General features: G+C 39.5%; 1 protein-coding gene across 1 annotated transcript; it reads right to left on the bottom strand.

Annotated features, from left to right (window-relative positions):
* Positions 1-187: 187 nt before the first annotated feature.
* Positions 188-15,799, bottom strand: LOC122776296 (F-actin-capping protein subunit alpha-2). Its single transcript, XM_044036750.1, has 10 exons — positions 15,718-15,799; positions 8,089-8,152; positions 6,719-6,770; positions 6,134-6,197; positions 4,847-5,053; positions 4,160-4,239; positions 2,498-2,576; positions 2,037-2,108; positions 1,746-1,808; positions 188-1,332 (listed from the first exon to the last, which is right to left on the bottom strand). Exons 1-10 carry the CDS (start codon positions 15,754-15,756, stop codon positions 1,192-1,194), a joined length of 861 nt encoding a protein of 286 aa, XP_043892685.1. The 5' UTR covers positions 15,757-15,799; the 3' UTR covers positions 188-1,191.
* Between the last annotated feature and the right edge of the window lie 4,205 nt (positions 15,800-20,004).

Raw genomic sequence — 20,004 nt, forward strand, 5'->3', positions numbered from 1 at the left:
TCGACCTGGTGGGGACTTGAAGCGGCGACCTTCCAGTTACAAGCCAAGTTCCCTTCCACTTGGCCACAGGCTGATTTGGTTAGGTTAGGCTGGTAAGGTTTGCAAAGTCTTTTGTTTCACCTTGGTATTTTTAATTTGTGTAACACAATCATCAATAGGCATGAGAAATTATGAGTGAGTCAGTAAATAGAAAATTTGTCATTTAATTCAACAGAACTGTGACTGAATTACAATTACTCTCATGGAAATAAATCACCCAACTGACAGACAGGATGTTTCATACAGGTATATATTACAGTGTGCCTTGTTATATAATACAGACAGGTTCTGGTTTTGTTTTTTTTTTAATAAAAATAAGCACTGAAAGAGAAAGTGATACTTTTCGATTTTATTGTAAATTGGACATTATGCACATGACTTAGCGACCAATGACTTTGTTAATTAAGCTTGTTAAATGGTCACAGAACTCCTTGTGCTGAGTGAGAGTTCCGAAGATGACGAGTTAAAAAGGCAATGTAGCCAGGAGCACTGCGAGCTGGAGCTCTCACATACAGGACAAACGAGGAGGAAGTACCAAAATGAAGGAACAAGAAAATCGAGTAGCTGACAGTGGTGACTTTGCTTGTGCCAGATTTACCTGTCAATTAACACAAACATTTGTTTTTTTGTTGACCGTATTGGACATTATTTGCGAAAGGAGTCGTCCTTTTCAGCCATAATAACTGAGCTCTTAAGGTAAAGCAGACACATATCTCCCTCAAAAATCATCACCATGATTGCAAATTTAATCAGAATTTTAGCAGGTCAAATAAAAAGGTATGGTCTCACTGGCACAATAAATATTGCACACATGATACAGTATTTTAAGTGGTGTTTTGCATACAAGTGTCCACCCCATTTCCTATGTCTCGTAATATTTCCTCAAGTAATATTTTCCCAAAACATGATTTTCGTCATAGATTTAATATACAGAGGAGTTAACAGTGTCTGTATAAAACAAAATAAGGACACCAGCATAATTAGACATCCAATGTGTAAGGTGACATCCGACTATGAGACCAAACCTTTCTTTTGTCCCTGGTTCTCTAATTTTTGTACAAAGACGAAACAACTATCCAGTCATGCAACGTTGTTCAGAGGGGGGTGGGCGGTGGGGGACTGGGGAGTAGTCTGTTTTCTTCTCTGCTGCGCTTAAGCGTTCTGCATCTCCTTGCCAATCTTGTAGCTCAGGATCTTGTTCCAGTCGACCTTGGTGCGTGTCACAGGAAGCTGGCGGCGTAAGGCTTTGAAGGTAGTGTCCGACATGGTCTGGTAATTCTCGTTGATGGCCGTCTTAGAATAAAACGGAAAAACAGTGAGAAAAGGTAATGACAGTTGATTTTGTGTTTTGTTCCAGTTTAAAACTGCTCATTTGACCTTTAAAGACCTATAAACTTTGTTGTTAAAATGTGTTGTAATTGTTTTGGGAAAAATAAAAGACTCCTCATCCTCTCAAGCTAAGTTCCTCACACAGTATCAAAGTCAAGGACTTCATGATTAAATTTTGGCAATAGTAAAACTTCATGTCTCATTATTTGACCTTCAAAAATCTAATAAATGGATAACTCCAAGTTTCAGATACATGTGGAGACAGATGTTTGAAACAATTCTTTTTCCACACAAAACTATTAAAAGTATCAGTATCAATTACTAGGCATCGACCCAAAATCACATTGTAAAGAGAATATACATTTGTAATTACAAACCTGATAGTCATTCTCTGCAGCCTCCATGATCTTAACAAACTCCTTTGCAGTAGAACCCTCGTTCTAAAAGACGGCAAAGAGGCATGAAAAGAGGCATTTCAGCAGGGCAAAACAGTTTTAATGACAAAAGTGATGTAAATAGGATTAAAATGAGAACATTTGACGCCATTAGTGTTATATGAGGTATCTTAATGGATTTTGCTGACTGCTCCAGCTTACACTGAAGCACCAGGTTTGTGTGGGTTGAGCATAATACATTTTCTTGGGTGTCACAGGTGAAGCTATACTCACAGAAATCGACATGGACTCCTGGACTTCTTTGTGGCTCACCAGCTGAACATTTCCATCCTCATAGTAATGAACCTGAAAGATGGGAGGTTTAGTTTGTTTGGTACCTAAAAATCATGCGATATAAACTGTAGCAAATGGGGGTTGGTCAAAATGTAGATTTGGTGATATATCGCCATCCCTCCTCAATATGCCAGGGTAAATATTGATACATTAATTAACAAATTAAGATGCTCTAAAGTAAACAGTCCCTTCCAGTTTGACTAGTCACGTGTTGCCACTTCATGTCTCCTGGCGAAAGCGCTGCTCAAATACATTCAATACATAGTCTTTGTTCAATACATAGTCTTTGTTCTCTATGTTGTGAATAAACAGAGAAATCCTGCACTTATAACTTTTCACTGAACAAAGACACCACAATAATCCTGTCTCTCTCCAAACAGTGGAATATTTAAACTAAATACCTGGATTTTCATGATTCCTGCCACTTGAGTGGTGGAGGGGGAGATGGTGAATTTCCATTCTGACCTCCAGCGTCCATTCCTGAGTGAAGAGGAAGAGGAAAACCAAATTTTAATCACAGTTCAGTCAGTGTTGCTGCCATCAGCCCAGCATTATCATTCTGTTACAGGCCTTGTTTTTCAATTGTAATCATATGGGAGGGCACTAGGCCCAGGACAGAATCAGGGGTGGAATTGTTTACATTTGGACAAAAACAAACACTACTAAAAAATAAAACAATAAAAAATATATGCTGTATATGCCAACCTAAATATTAACCAAAACATGCCATTGCGGTTCTGAGGCTCTGTCATTGATTTCAGTATCAAATGGAATTTTTAAAAACAGTAATGGGCTGGAAGTGGGAGGCAAGTAAAGTGCAGCCTGAAATAGGCGTCCAGTGCTTTTACCCTTAGTCACAACTAGTGAGTCACCTTACAACAATATCACACCACACAGGTCCAATTCAGATCTGGTCTTATCATCTGTCTCAAAAGGTCTTATCAGAAGTAGACAGCGTTATAATCTGTCCTGAATGCGTCACTTCCTTTTGCTATTATGCGATTACCAATGAACATCGTGTCTGTTCTGAAAAGACCATATTATGTTATGATAAGCGAGAGTCACCAAAAGATTTACACTTATCAGTGTCAGAGTGCGTGTGTGTATCAACACCAGCAAGAATAGAGAGAGAAGAAGAGCCAGAAGGTGTTGGAGTGTAATAATGTGCTATAGGTGACACGGCTTAAGATAGGAGGGCAACTTGTAAAAGCCGCTTTGCCCATGGCGTCCACTTGTATTGATTTGCTGCACGCTCTGCATCTGGACAATTGATTGTCCTTGGGATCTTGGACAAGTCAGTCTTTGTAATGTTCTTTGGTGAGCTAGAGATCTTGGAATTGCATTTTCCAGGCAGGCATCACGTCATTTACTCTTTCTTGCTTACTCGCTCATTGTTCTGCAAGAAATCTCACGTCAACATCAGATCACAACACTAATGTTGGTTTGAGGCTAAATGGTTTCCCAAATCTAAGGACACTTCACTGCTGACTCTAAGAACCAAATTATGTAAACATAATGAACCTTGAATCAAAAACTGACAAGTATATAAATATACAAGCATATACATATACAATAGACCATAATATTAGCCCAGTTTTGCCCTGCAGGTGCCACTGTCACCGAAAGAGACAACAGTGTCAGTGGGATATAGAAGGTGAGAAATCATTACACCCAAAAACCTATAAGCCCAGTGAAACCCAGCAGCAAAGAGGATTGGTGCTATTTCTTATCCAATTAGATTAACCTGATCAGAACCAGCTCAGCAACAGTTATGAGGGCCAACATTCAACTGCTCCAGAGCTAAGCTCTACTTACACTAATACCATTGAACACTCTTAGACACCTCAAACAACAATTGGGGCTTTTGAACACTTCTTTGAAAAGTTGATTTAGAATTTGTACACGGTCTGAAAGAGACCAAAGTAAAAGTGACAATTCTACCTGACAAATCCGGAAACAAAGTGTTCTGCTGCCGCAGCAGAAACACGCACCAGAGGTTTCAAATGACAACGGTGCAAAATGTAGAGGTAAAAAGATCTGTTAGGTGACTGTCTGAAACATACCAGAAGTTTTTTGGTTGAAACTGATGGCACTCGATGCACACGATGATGGTCTGATGTCCATCGATGGTTTTTCCATAAATCTGTGGGCGGAAGGAAACAAGATCTCAGGTCAGATTTCCCGAGCAAAGAGTTCTGCTTGGTGCTGGTTCAACTTCTACTTTGCAGCTGTACACTGAATCCCAGTGGTTTGCGTTTAACAGCTACAAAATTATCTCACACCAACCTGCAACTTGGCTACTCTACGGCATACAGTGTGTGTTTACACACACAAAAAAAGAGGATTATTATAAAATCAACAAATGAACTCTATCAAGAATGTGTAGTTACTGGCTGAGCACCAGTGGGGCACTGAACTACACTTTTTTTCATGTAAATTTCTGTACACACCAAACCCATTTTTGATATCTTATATTGGCCATTTTGATTCCCATCTTGTTTGTTTACTTTTTGATTGTTGCTGCCATGACTTGCAATGACCCTAACCCTTTGTTTATTCTAAAAAGGGTTATTAAATCAATAAAGATACTAGTCAATAAAAGACAAAATGAGATCCAGCTACAGACAAACATTCTGTGTTTTGCGTTCAATTATTCAATGTTCATTTACAACTTTATGCTATTTTACTGCAGAATCAAACAGTGATGGATGAATGAATGGAGTTCATGTATAAATGGAGCTGGGACATACGGTGCAGACTCCACTGGGATAGTGCTCCTTGACATATGCGCGCACGGCCGAGTCCACTGAGCTCCTCCATCCCTCCAGGGAGCCTTCGACGTCATGGGGCCGTGGGTCAGTGGCCTCTTTCCTCAGGTGGTCGAACTTGAAGGAGATCTTGTTCTTGGGGTCCAGAACGCGGCCATTTCCAAGGTCACCATGCTCTGTGATTAAGACCTAAGAGAGAAGAAGGGTGAGACAGGTGACAGGGGTGAGAGAAGAATAAGGAATCGCAAATGGAAAAAGATAAACAATGAGTCAGACAGGTAAAAAAAACAAAAAAAAACAGGAAAATGGAAAGACAGAAACACAGGTATCCGCGTGAACACTGAGCTCAGGCTGCTGATTATGAGACAGGGGAATTTCAGCCCGTTGTTTGGGAGCAGTGGAACATGATGACATCTTTACATAAGACACTGCAATAATTACTGATGCTAACACACAGCAGCAGCATGTTCAACCTTCACAGACGCTCACAGGCAGTGAGAACAATTCAACTGTAGGAAAATAAAGCTTTGTTTGATGAGTCGAGGCTGCTCTGATCCTGCTGTCAAATCCTCTTAACGTGCTTTCATTCTGATTCAGGACTGCACAGGGCTAACAATTATTTACATAATTGATTCATCTCATGGTTATTTTCTCGATTAATCAATGTCATTTTTTTAATGATTTCTTTGTCATGTGGAGCAAATAAACCCCTAAACAAACTCACATTTAAGAAGCTGGAAAATCTTGTTTTAGTGATAGGCAGGTTGACCGAATAGTTGACAATAGCAGTCGATTATTGTTGCAGCCCTGGTACAAGCAGAAGGAGCACATTGTTCACCCACTATGTCGCTCTTCACTGCTGCTTATTATGTTTCTGTTTTTCTCTCGACTTTCTACCATTGTAACATTGATAAAGCACACTGGGTTACATTGTTGTGTGAGTGTGGCTTTATGGCATTCTATTAAGCCGGGGCTTTTCCCTGGCGTGCACAGGATCATGTGATAAATGGATAAACTGTACAATATACTGACGTCATGGTTCAGCAAAAAATAAATGAACATGTAATTAACAGTGGCGAACTGTAACATGAACTAAAACGATACCATACACTGTCCAAAGCAAATGTGCTGATTGAGGTGGTGAGTAAGAGCAACAGAAAACTAAATAATCAGCAGATTTACGACCAAAGATGTCGTTCAAACATCCAATACATTCACTTATGTTAGTTGCTGTCACCATCTTTGGTTGGGACTGATGTGGAAACGTACCTGTTCTTCATAGCCCTCAACTTTCACTGGGGTAAACTGGTCCAAGTTGTACTGTGCAAATGCACTGGAAAGACAAACAGAAAACACATAATAACCCATTAATGTCTGTGCTTTGAGCAGAATAATTCTACAACCAATTACTTGTTTTTCCCTTTTAATACGCTGATCAGCCACAAGTCAGTAATGTGTTTTAATATTGGATATTGAGGTAGACTGAGTAATCAGCTGATATTTGAGATTTTTTTTAGTTTTTTATTTCAAACATGTGCAACATCTCGTCACATGTTTGAAAAGGAGTAGGCAGAAGTATAAGCTTATATGTACCTACCCCATTCCTATTACACACAACTCATACACTGCTTTATCCCATCACCAAATATTTACATATTTACAGATTAAAAAAAAATCAGCAGGCAAAATCCACATCTTGATATGCTCTACATAGAGAGATTATTCTCTACTTTTACTCATTGATTGATGTAACTGATGTCCAGCTGCCATGTTTTCAATGATAACAACATTATGCAGAAAGACACTGGGTCAATTTCCCAAAACCTGAAAACAGCTAAATAGGGTAGAACTTACTGTGATGCACCTTCCCTGAGAAGATTGTCATTGTTGAGCAGCAATCGCACATCTAAGAAAATAAAAGGGTGAGTTTGTGATTAAGAAGAGAAGGAAGGAGAGAAAGAAACAAAGAGGAGAGGAGATGGAAGGCAGGCACATCAGATTAGCACCATGACAAAACTGCCTGCAGTCAATATTTGCAGCATTTATGTCAAGGGAGTAAAGCAGACATGGTAAATTAGCTCAGTGGAAACGGCTGTAAAGAAAATCACAGACATGAAAGGGGGTGAAGTGGCAGTGGGGGATTGTTGTTCTGCAGTGCATGTGTGTGTCGGGCTGTGATAAGAAGTAGACAGAGAGACAGCCCTTTGGCGCTCCTGTGAGGTGATGACGGTTTTCCAAGGCAGGATGAAGCTTTGTTAATGCCAAAGCACATATACAAACTCTCTGAAGAGCTGCTGCTTTGACAGTGTGCCGTCAACATCTGTGCAGCGAGGTCTGCTATTATCTGGCTGAAAAGTCACGGCGGCATTTTGCTCTCAGTGGCCACAATGGCATGAGATCCTGTAACACTTGAAACGTCAGTTTCACAGCTTTGTGAATACTGCTACGTTTATTAACACTGCGTACCCATGCTTTGCCAATAACAAATAATGTATTATGGTAGACGGTAGTAGAGGTGCGGCAGTTCAACAAGCCCATATGTGTTTCAGTTTTTATTGCTGTATCTGGGTCACAGTGTTCAGCTCACTGGGGAAAAGAGAGTGAGACACAGTACAGATTCTTCCCTGTATTCTCGTTTGCAAAAAAGGATTTAATTATAAGATTTAATTGCAAAAATTATATATATTTTTTTTACATAAAATGAAACCAAAATCTTCATTATGTCTGGAATTCTGCATTATTTACGTAATCAACTCAATGTGTGGTAGATTTACTTGTGTGCCAAGTTCTTTTGTCATCAGTCTCAGCAGCAAGGACACATCCACTGCAGTGACAGCGCCCCCTTGCAGAAAACTCTGTTTTTCTGTACTTTTTGTGCACTTGCCTCAGTTAAGGGGGAGGGGCGGGACTTGGGGGAGGGAACGACACACAAATTTGTTGTCTGCCTCTTTTGGAATTGTTCCAATTTTGAGTCTAATAGTTTTTACATAGATTAAGAATGACTAAAACAGCTAGCACAAGGGTTGGCAACTATTTAGATTTGAATCAATTGTGGGTATTTTTTGAGTACCCAATAGTGTCTTTTTTTCTGGTACTTTTATATTATATAAAAACTTGAGTCTAAATTGTGAATAGAAGTTAAATTTCGCAAAAATAAAGAGCCTCAGACAGTTTTTGACATGTTGGCTAGAAACTGATTGAAAAGATTAACACACAGGACTCACCATTGAAAACTTCATTGAACTCTCCTGGTGGGGCGTGGATGACAAAATTAGCGGCTATGCGTACCTGCAAAGACACAAAACAGGGATTAAGACGAGATGTCACTCATCAAATACAAACTAGTGTTTTCTCGATTACACAATTATTTGTTTGGTTCATGAAATGTTGAAAAATGTTGAATTGTTTTGTCCACAAACCAAAATTATTCAGTTTTAATGTTTCCTTTGTTCTATGGAGCAAATAAAACAGAAAAGTCCATTAATAAATGATTAACCATTGTAGGCCTACGTGACAATATCTCAAACATTCTTTATATATAACAAATTATAGCTCAGACTTTGTTACACTTTCAGTGTTTAGACACAATTCCCATGTCATGAAAACTTGCAACAGTCCTATCGTTTAAACATTTTTGACAGCACAAAGTGTTTTTTATGATAAGAATTTGCTATCATTTGGTCTGCTTAGTCAGCTGTGCCCATGCCAGCGATTCATAATGTAAATATTGAATGTACAGCATATACATGGCCAACAGAGGGTGTTATGTTACTGTTCTCACTGGTTCAGAGGGAGGAGTGAGGCAGTCAGGCGTTTTTAAGTCTACAGCAGTCATTTTCCCCTTCCTCACTTCTCTTCTGCACCACAACACTTCCTGTTTTCAGGTCACATGTCAAACTGACAGCAAGATAGCCGGCCCCTCCTTCCCACGGATGGCTCACGACCGTATAAGGACATAAAAACATGCTGAAGATGCCAATACACACACACACACACACACACACACGCTGTATCTCTCCACATCTCTTTATCTCTTTCAGGGTTCAGTGGTTCAGCCAGGTTCCCCCCCAGTGTCACACGCTCTTATATCAAGGAAAGATGTTCTGTGTGTATGTGTCTGTCCCCCGGGCCCTGACAAGCAGTGTGTGTGTGTGTGTGTACAAGTGCCTGGGCTCTTACACAGAGCTGCAGATTGATTCTTGCTACTGAAAGATGCTGAGAGATAACGAGACACTTGGGTAGAAGTGTGTGTGTGTATGTGTGTGTGTGAGAGAGAGAGAGACAGAGATGGAGATTCTGAGACTAGTTTATCTGTATTTTTCTAATTTTCTGTATAATAACTATCATGGCACATGTACTGTATATTCGTGACTTCATAATGGGAAGAGATATTTGCACAATTAAAAATAATAAAAATAAACTAAAGAAAGCACCTAGAGAGCACAAACATCTGCCAAGGCTGCAAGTGGTAAAGTTGCTGAGTAAAATGTGACATGGTAACCTTTTTCTTTTGTCTCCTTGAACAACGCCTCAATGACTGAAGTTTTGAAAGAAAACAACCGTCTGTTTGACCTCACTAAGCTCCGTTCAAATAGTTCAAACACCTGACACCAAACTAAACTCTATCTATGCCCATATCAGGTTTCAATTGAGTCTATTGATGACATTCAAGTTCAGCAGAATCACTGCAGTATTAATCACTGTTGAATTGTAGAGGCAGATTGTTCACGTTTTGCTACATTCTATGGACAAAACTAATCAAATGACTGAGAAAATAATCAATAACAGTGATGAAAATAACTGCATGCATTTGCACGGTGCATCCATTATTCTCTACTGGAAATGCATATTACATGACTATTCAGGCACTAGACAGTGGACATGTGCGTGCCAGAGTAAACAGGAAGCTAATTCTCTCCTTTGCAGATGCTTGGTCTCAGAAAGTACTACTAATCAGAAACAACAGGATGAAAAGTAAGAACAAGGATTTCTGTTACCATTGCTACACCAATGCCAAGGTGAAACTGAAATCCATTGTTCATGGAGCTTTTTTGTTCACAGCTTGAGTTTTGGCCATTCTCTTTTTCTGCCCGTCCAAACTAAAAGCTACAGCACTGTCCCAGAGTTTTCACACTAAAACAGAGACAGCAGTGTTTTCAAACTTACTCATTTTCAGCTCTAAAACACATCAGTCAGAGCAGAACCTATGCATTTTAAATGAAAATGGAGTGATGAAGTCGGAGACTGTTTTAAAGGTGCATGGGGACTCAGGAGAGAAGAAGCCAAGGGTAGATGTGGGTGAAATGAATCACTAATAAGAGCAGATATAGACTCCATCAGTAGATTATGAGTGAAGTACAGACTGTTAAAAGCAAGCTACTTCCTGTTCCCCTAAGTACATGAAACCAGTTCCACTAATGCAGCAGAAGAGCAGCCTACATTGTGCTTGTCCTGACACTACAGGAATGAAACCTAACATTTTGGTGCTGCCAAACCATATGAAGACAGGAAGTATTGCCAAATGAGCACTTCTGCTACTTGCTTCAATACCAAACCCTCTGCCTCCACAAATTTGTGATGTTTCAGGTTTTGCCAAAAGGTTTAAAAGTTCTATCTTTAATGATAAGAAGACACAAAATTTAGTAAAATCAATTAATATTGGGGGCACAGAGAAATTAAATCATCCTCCTGAGCAACAATCACGACACCAATGCATGTGAAAAGCAGTGTGTACAAGTATTTATGGTTCATAGATGGCAAAGCAATGAATAAACCTGCAGACTCCAATATTGGCTTCACCAAAGCAGTCATAAGAGACAGTCAAACCTTGCATGACTCTGATAGTCTCGCAAGATTTGTGCAGAGGTTACAGGAAATGGCATATATTATAAGACTGATTTAGTGAATCAATATCGGATAATTAAACATCAGCATTGGCTTGGTGAATTGATGGGTTAAAGGACATTGGCTCCACCTCATGTCTTGGTGCTCTTTTAGCCTGCCACCAGCTGGTCTTTTCTCACTGTATATTCAGCCTCATATTACCCAATAACCCCCCCATCGTGCTGTCCCAGCACCCTTTCTTTACCCCAAACTACACCCAGTGACACTGAAACCACACATATCCTAATCCTGGCATTAATGCTGTCTTATCACGCCAAGCCAGATGAATTAAATTATGATAAAACATAAAAATGTCTCTCTGCAATTATGATCCAATTTCTTGGCAGTCCTCCATTACAATAGCCCAGATAAAGACGCTGGGGATTCTATACCAAAGACAGGGCAGAGTTTAGAGGGAACTCAGTCTGATGTGTACAAATATTGGGTGTTGGGTGATGGCCTGCGGATAGTCAACAACCATAGGTTATAGTAGGAATTATTCTTCTGCTAATTAAAAACAGGCGGTGGCAACTAGTCAATTCCAAAGAAAAATGAGGAAATGATAAAGGCAAACGCATGTATGTTGAATATAAAATTTCTAGTTTAAAAATACATGTTGCACCGAGAGTTGTAGCTTGAGCATTGCACTGTGTTCCAGCATTGTTTAAGTTCACTAATATAACACATAACCATTACAAGGTATACAGTGGAAACAACTAAGATGTGTTAATATACTGTGTGTATTTTGACAGGAATCAAACTCAGTTTTAGATGTTCTCTCACTCCACTACTGAATCTAAATAATGCTGCCTTGTCTTCTTCCAATGTCCTCACTTGTCACATTCAACCTGCCCAATTACTTCTCCTTATGCTGCACCTATAAAAGTAGTGTCACTTTACCACAAGCAGGCAGCTATGGAATGTAGGGAATATTACTGGCTTGCATTACAGCCTCCCCTGTAGAGACACCATGGTGAAAAGCCACCAGTCTTTACAAGTCAACAAGTTTCTAATCATGATTGAAACAACACTTCCAAAATGTGATTACCGATCTAGAAAGTTTATTTAGTATTTAATTTATAACTGCCTGTATTTGGGCACTTCAGTGCATGGCATTCTAGCAAAGAGTTGAGTGTCACTGGCACTACTGCAGGCACATAGACAGAGCTCTTCTCTCTTCACATTCTTCAGTTAAAAGGGAGATGCAACAAAGTTTACACTTTACACTAAACTATGGTTTAATACAGCTATTCAGAAGCCGACCTTAGTGTACGTGGGTTTCCAATGACTGCTGATAAAGTTTAGTGAGAGGTTGTTTCATTTCAGGATCGCAGGAGGGAGCTGGAGCCGATTCCAGTTGACAGGTAGGTTGGGTAGGTAGGTTACCTATGGTCAATTTAGAATCTCCAATGAACCTAATCCCAAGGAGAACATGAAAATGAGCGCACATACCTTATTTGCTGCAAATGTACAACTAATAATAATAATAATAATAATAACGGTTAAAGAAAATGCATGACATTTTTAACCGTATGGTAAAATATTAAAAGTAGAATTATGGTGAATTTAGAGATAACCTCTATAACTGAAGACATCCATCTTGACTATGATTAGATATGACAAGGATAAAACCTGTAAAAGATTAATACTAAATATATCATCTTACTTCCCCTCTCACATGTAAACCACTTCACAGAAATATAAATAACTGTCAAACCACTGTACAAAAAAATTGTCTCTTTGAAACCACAATTTCAGGTGTTTTCCTAATGAGATAAATCAAGAAAAGAAGTGACAGTGCTCTGTTTTTCGTTCTGTTACCTGAACAGACACATAATTAGTGATGAGAGAAACAACAGCAACCACATTGAGTAATGAGAGTTTCCTGTAATACTTGTGTGGTTCCTTTGCAGTAATCAGGAAACTGCCAGGCAAGCGCCCAAATGGTTTTAAAAGACTGCACGCATTTCTCTGAGACTTGTCTTGATGTTTAATCGTTTAAAAGTGGAATAAGCTACTCAGCAATTCCCAAATAGGGATTTTTTTTGTACTTTTTAAGATTCATTAAGTGGTGTATGTGGACAATGACAACAGCAGCAGGCCAGAAATCCCCCACTCCTTTGGGACACATTCAGGAAGTGTTTCCCAGAAAGAAGCGCAAAGATATTTTGTATTTCGACACAGACGCAGCCTTACTATTGAAAAATTAGACGTGGTTACCTTTTCTAGGGCTACCTATGGGAATGTCTTCCAGCTGCTTCTTTAAAAATAGATCAAACAGTCGTCACAGTCAGATCATATCAGATGAGAGTTAGAATTCCCACAAAAGCTTGTTTGCAGATTTGTCACTCAGTGTGGAGAAACACCATCAGCTGTGTGATGAAATATTCTGACTGAGGCTTGGCTTCCTATCTACTGCTCTCTGATTGAATAACCCCATTCATCACACCTGGCTAGTGAAGTGAGATAATCACATTTTTGAGTGAATATTGGAAACTATTAACAGTGGTTACTATGCTGGGGAGATAAAAGCACTCATGTCATCCCCTTTGCACATTTCCTCTGTGCTCCATAGAACAGGCCGAGGGGCCAGAGCAGATGGCTGATAGGTTTAAGCAAATACACAAGAGAGACTGCCTTATGTGTACAAAAAAACACAACTGCAATGTTCGCACCAAACGACTGTATAGCGTAACCATTTAATCTTACGCCAATCATAAAGACATAAAAAGAACAGTTTCCATCAGATAAAATAATGTTTGATAATGGCAGTCTGTCTGGCTTATCACCAGAAGCCATTCTTTCAGTTCTATTGAATCAAACTGGTCAACCCAGTAAAAGCAGCTTCCCGAGAAGAGTTGGAAGAAAGTTCCATCCTATTCACAGCACCGACAGCTACAGTAAACCATTTCACCACTGTTTCACAAGTCTGAAATCATTATACAAGGTGCAGCTTGTACAATAGAATATTGCATGGTGACCACAGTGACCCACACCCCCGAGGCCTGTAATGAAATGTTTCGCTAACAGCTGGTGCCTGTGTGTTGATGAACATGATGCAGTCACACCCACGGGTCAATGAGCTGCACTCGCTCTAAAAAACTTCTGACTCACACCGATGTCGAAGTTTACAAAAACAAAACCAGATGCTGTTCAATCTGTGACTAGTGTATTACATAACGCACAGTGACACATTAATGAGGAAGAATGCGCATAATGGTTTTAAAGCGATATTAACAAGTGTGACAAGACTGTAAAACTATAACAGACACAACAAGTACACATGTTATTTGTGTACATGTACACACACTAAGAAATTCATTTACCAGCTACTTAAGCATTTAAATGCTGGGTTATTTTATTTACAAAATGTTACCACATTCTACCACAAGGAGAATAGGTTTGTCTGTTTTTAAGAATCATATCTTATCAAGTTAGGGATATGGTTTGCTGATATTTTCTACAGAGTAAGTTATGGCCAATTAGATTTTATCAGTCCCCTACTGGTCAAAATCACTGGCTCGGATGTCAAATGTCAAACAGATACAAACGTAAAATGCGATACAATCCAAAAGTCCTACATATACATATATATATATACACATATATATGCTTTACTATGCTTTACTATGCATGGCTGGTAAAAATGTATATAAAAATCTGCAGCAACAGCATTTTAGCTGTGTCATGTTGTGGGATTTTTATTTCTTGTATATGGGAAAAGAATATTTGTTATACAGCTGAAGAAATGTGTTTTTTGAATGGCATGAAGCACAAATGTGTTAACAGCTTCCTAGTATAAAAGTTATAAACAGACTGTACCAAACTGATATCGGCACATATTTAAGTTTGTGATATTGGCATCAGACAAGAAAAAGTGGTATAATGCCATCACTAGTATCGACAATCTGGGAAACTGAGCTTAAGTTTTATTGTTTTTGGATGGATTGTTTGCCTGGTTGTGAGCAGTGTAACTCAAAAAGTAAAGGGTTGAATTTGATGCAATGGGTGTGGGTTGTGGCCCTGGGAAGAAATCACTACATTTTGGGTGGTGTTACAATAATGTCTCCAGGTTTTTTAAAGCAATTGTTAACTTTGCAAGACCTGGAGAGTGGATTGACACCGGGTGCCTTTAACAGTTTTGGTACATTATTGGAGCTCATGAAACTAATTATTACAAACCCTAACCAACACTGACAAGTCTAAGTTATAATAGCTCGACTATAAGCTTTCTGTGCATTCTCCAAAATAGACAAAACTTAGCAGAAACTAAAACATGCAAAGCAAATAAAAGTTGCCAACTAATAACATTGTGAAGTGACATTACTGTGAGACACTTTCTTAACTATAACTCCTGAGTGTAGTGTTACATATTGGGTCGTTGATCAGCTGTAGCTCATAAAGTTCCCACTTATTTTTAGTGAGTGGGAAACCTTGTTTACTTCAGGTTGGTTGCTCTGGTTCGTCTAATTAAAAAATAATATCCACTGGCAGTCTTTGACTAATGCCTACAGGGGAAATGGGGCTATTAAAGAGCGAAAAGGGCGTGTTAGCAGGTCTGGCTATGTTAGCAAGCTGCGGCTATGCTACATTTACTAGCTATCGATCTTTGGCGTATGAAAACTTCCATAACACATGCAGTCATGAACAAGGAACTGAAAGGACATGTCCACCGAAGTAAAAGGACACTGGTGGTAAGTGTGAGCGAATTTATAATATGTACACGGATCCTATTTTGAGTCAGGACCGTACAAGGAGCCTCCGTTTGAGATTCGCAAACGAGCGGAAGTTGAGCTAAAAATAATAGAAGCAGAAGCAGCAGCGGTTGTGCCGAGGCCTTTTCTTGTCTGTAAAATTAAAAAACGACGCCGGCACATAGCGAGACACGGGTTCGAGTGCAAACCAAAATGTGAGCGCCAACGTCCTCGCCTGGGTGTTGGATTAAACCTGCAATTTAATGAGCATTTTACCTTTTCCTCCTCGGATAGCTGCTCCTCATGATCCGCCATCTTTTCTTCCGGCACCACCAGCTTGTCAGAGCGCCGTGACGTCATCGCATGGGTGGATTCCCAGCTGGGCTCAGTTCAGTGAAACACCCTGTTTTTGTGTTAGAATGCAAATGTAAGGAAGTACAACAAACACTATTCATTTAAAAATAGACAACTATAATAATAAATAAAAATAGTGGAGTGAATTTTCCAAACTTTTATCATACAAGCCATATTCTAAAAAACCCAGATATTTAGTTGAATTTTCTTTATTTTTGACAAAGTAGTATATATTATTTCAGTGGTTCTCCAACTTTTTATACCCAAGTACTACCATTACTATTATCACCAAGTATAATTAGATTAAGATGGAACCAGAGATAAGGTTATTATATTATTCTTTTTTTGTTATTTGTTTCATCTAAAGTCAAAAGTCCTCAGCTCCACTGTATACAGTAGAACAGTATTTCTGATTTTCCTCCAAATACCACCAGAGGAAGCTCACGTACCACTGGTGGTACACATACTGAATTGACAGCCCATGGCCAAGTGGACAGGGAACTTGACTTGTAACCGCGGGGTAGCCGGTTCAAATGCCCACCCAGCCAATAAGGGCTGGGGTACCCCGGTGCAAGGTACCCAACCCCCAATGCTCCCCGGGTTCTAATCAGTGTGGCAGCTCACTGCTCCTAAGGGGATTAATAAAATTCAATTATATTACCACAGTTTGAGAACCATGTTATTATTTAATCATGGAGTGTTGATCTATTTACATTATTTGTGTGTTGGATAATTGAAACTGATAACTGATAAAAAGTGGATTCATGATTTCAGCACTTGTGTTTCTGAGGTTGAAGTTTTTTCTAATTCTCTCATTATGGCTCATTGTTGTGAATATAAAACTGGGGCTTGTATTGTCGTGTTGTGATATTGCATTGAAATGTGTTGGGATGGCCTTTTTCATTGTGAACATCACTGTGTACATGGCTGAGAATGTAATGTTTGTTTGATCCTCAAGGATAAAAAACAAGGGAAAACCCTGTGATTTCAATGAGACGCTCTCACACACTGTGTAAGCAGCACGTCTCTACCACTAGATGGCGACAGAATACTGTTTTCCAGAGCTGACGGAATCGCAAGGGTCTGTTTTTTTCAATGACGAGAAATGGGATCAGTTTCACTGTTTGTGACTCATTCTTTTTCACGCTTACTGATCATATTCCATGGCTCTGTCCAGTTTGTGTAAGGTCAGGGTCAGGTCAGGTCAGGCTGCTGTTCAAAGGCTCCATGCTCATCAATAACCATTATTTTTTTCCAGGGCTGAGATGGAAAGTGAGTCATATACACTCACACCTGCAGACATGTATACCCTAAGATACGTCTATTACTAGTAGAAAATATACTATATGGACAAGATTATTCAGACACCTGACAAATACGCTGTAATGACAAATACATTATACAGTATTTTAATATGTAGTTGGTTGTGTTGAAGTTGTAGTGTTTCTATGGTGAATATGTGTCCTTTTATTTTATTCTGTAGAGTATTTATGAGGCCCGGCACTGGTGTTTGACGAGAAGGTGCTCGATGGGGTTGAGGTCAGGGCTTTTATGTGGGCCTGTCAAGTTGTTTAATGCACTGGGGTACAGTCATGTTGGAATAGAACAGCCAGGAATAAGACTTTTACTTAAGTAATATTATTAAATCGTGACTTCAACCAAAGTCATTTTCTGGTAGAATACTTAAGTATCCCCTTTAGGTACTTTATACAAGGCTGGTCTTTAGTCTTTAGTAGTTTCCTGGTCACTGACTTTTTAACTTTTCACCTGACCTTTTTGAAGCAGAGCACTAAAAAAAACCCCAGCAAGCTTTTGGCAAACTTCATCCACCTGCCTTTGCAAATGCTAAACGCCTCCAGCTAAACTACAGCAACGTCAGGTGTCATTGTCTTGCCGTCAGGCTTGTCATACACAGGTGGATTTGTGAGTCGCCTCCAGTCCCGCGAGCCCCGTAATGATCACTTCAGACTGAACGGCCACCTGTCAGCTCAGCTCTTCCTCAGCCTCCTTTGCCGTCAGTTTCCCTCCCAGACTGTAATTGATACGTCTTCTTCTTCTTCTTCTTCTTTTTTGAAAAGACTGAGTTGATGCAGTGCCACCGCTGCAGCTATGTTTGTCTTGGTCGGGCTCACTGTCGTGCTCGCTGCTGCCAGTGTAATATACCACTATTACAGGGCAAAAAAGCAGTGAGAGTAATGATGATAGTAATCTATACGTCACACAAGTCTGACTCTGTCCATCCATCACCTTCTCTCTCGCTCTCTCGTCTGTGACTCTACTTTGAACTAACAATAGAGTCCTCTAATATATCATTACTGCATCTGTCATTACAGTCACACACACATACAGAGACCTATGTGTGTGTCTCATCACAGTCACTTTCTCTTTACTGAATCATGAAACTCTTAAAGTAAGTGATAGTTCTGGTCTTTTGAAGTGTCCTGACACACAGTGAGTGTTGTCTGCACCCTGCATACACCCAAGTCACTAAATAAAACATGCAGTGGATCAACAACTCCTGTGGTGCTGTGGTGTAAAGTCTCAGATTCTCTCTGTGTTAACAAAGCAACAGAGAAAAATACAACTGTATTATTGTGAGTTAGAACAGTAAGTGAACACTTACGCTGGTATTTAACCCATAGTACTCATGCAGGTGCACCCATGGCCTTGTGTGTATTTACAGGTCACATACTCAGGCTTTAAAAAAAAAGTTTTTTTCGTCTTATAGAGTAAGAGTAAAGTCAAAGATATGATTCATTTTATATCTAATTTTTTTTAGTAGCAATAATTGTGCAGGTCACAAAATAGACCACATTTCATAAAATAGACCAAAATTCAATCTGATTTTAAAAATGTTGAGTACTTTTAGCTCATGTGTGTTTATATATTTGGTGAAAATTATATTTCTTTTATCAAGTTGTGCTGAAAAAAAGGATATAAGACACTCTATATTGCACATTCTTATAGCCATGGTGATGGAAAAAGTTCTCCGTGTTAAGGGTTAATGAGTCTTCCGTTAAGTGGTTAACATTTGTTTTCCTTGTGTCCCCACCGGCAGCCACAACCAAAACCTAAACTATCACTTTAAATTATGATTGATGAAGTCCACTGAGTCTGTGTGTCCCCTCCCCTCCTTATAGAGGCCCCAGCACAAATGGCTGAATAATGGTGCAGCTTCACTTTTGGGATGATGATGATGATGAGGCGGCACACTATAGAGGATAAACCCAGGGATATTTTAAAAGCCCCATAATCAGCCGAGAACTTGAATGGCCCGGCCCTGCAGTGCCGCTATTGTGCCAACAATGGAGCGACTCATCACCTCTGGGGACCAAAAGGAGAATTGAGAAGTCTGCATGTGAGACAGGGGGCTGCTGTGGTGACTCACCCCCCAGCAAATGGTTAGTCACCACGGATACTCATTACACTGTTCCCTCTTGGATAATAATCACCCAGAAGACTCGGGAAAAACATGTCGGTATTGAAGGTGCAGAAAAAGAAGCACTGCTTTTACATGAGTGTCGTTTTGTTCGTACCACACGGAGTCATAATAGTGTCCCTCTCTGTCTCTCCTGCCCTCTGAGTATCAGTGTGAGAATTATCTTCTTGGCAGTGCATCAAAGTGTAAGGAGGCAGTGCCACGGGGATGACTGAGACCGTATTTCTGCACCTCTTGACAGTATCTGTTCTCGTCTGCTCTGTGCCAGTTTAATAGCTGCTGTGTTGAAATGTGTGCAGCAGCACTGCAGATGAATGGAGGGGCAGTGTCGTATGAAAGTACCTCACCAGAAAATGACCTTTTTTAATAATATTACGTAATAATTAATAAAAGTCTTAACGTAGATGACTTTTACTGTACTTGGGTAATTTTCTGATTAAAAAAATGTACATTTTAGAAGTAAAAGTATTAAAAAATTGAGCCATTGTGGGTTCAATTCCTGGCTCTGCATGTCTATATGTGTCCTTGAGCAAGACACTTATGCCCATGTTGCAGCATGTGAATGAGTATGAAAGATGTAAAAAAAAGACTAGAAAACCCCATATTAATACAGACCATTACCAACTCTTCTTCATCTGATTTTATTTTGCAGTAACATAGTTTTCAAAGCTGACATCATGTTCTATTGAGGAAGCTCAAGAACTAGTGATTGAGATCATTAACTTCTCAGGAAAATGTCTTTCATATTTGCATATTTGTGCATATTTGCT

This window comes from Solea senegalensis, linkage group LG10, assembly GCF_019176455.1.
Source record: "Solea senegalensis isolate Sse05_10M linkage group LG10, IFAPA_SoseM_1, whole genome shotgun sequence".
NCBI classification, from domain to species: Eukaryota; Metazoa; Chordata; class Actinopteri; order Pleuronectiformes; family Soleidae; genus Solea; species Solea senegalensis.

What these genes read in the sequence shown, in the direction of transcription:
- LOC122776296 (XM_044036750.1), bottom strand. Translation starts at nt 15,756, where the DNA reads ATGGCGGATCATGAGGAGCAGCTATCCGAGGAGGAAAAG. An exon ending in GTTCAATGAAGTTTTCAATG is followed by an intron (nt 6,771 to 8,088) that starts GTGAGTCCTGTG and finishes TTATTTTCTTAG; the next exon opens with ATGTGCGATTGCTGCTCAAC. An exon ending in AGGAGTCCATGTCGATTTCT is followed by an intron (nt 1,809 to 2,036) that starts GTGAGTATAGCT and finishes GCCGTCTTTTAG; the next exon opens with AACGAGGGTTCTACTGCAAA.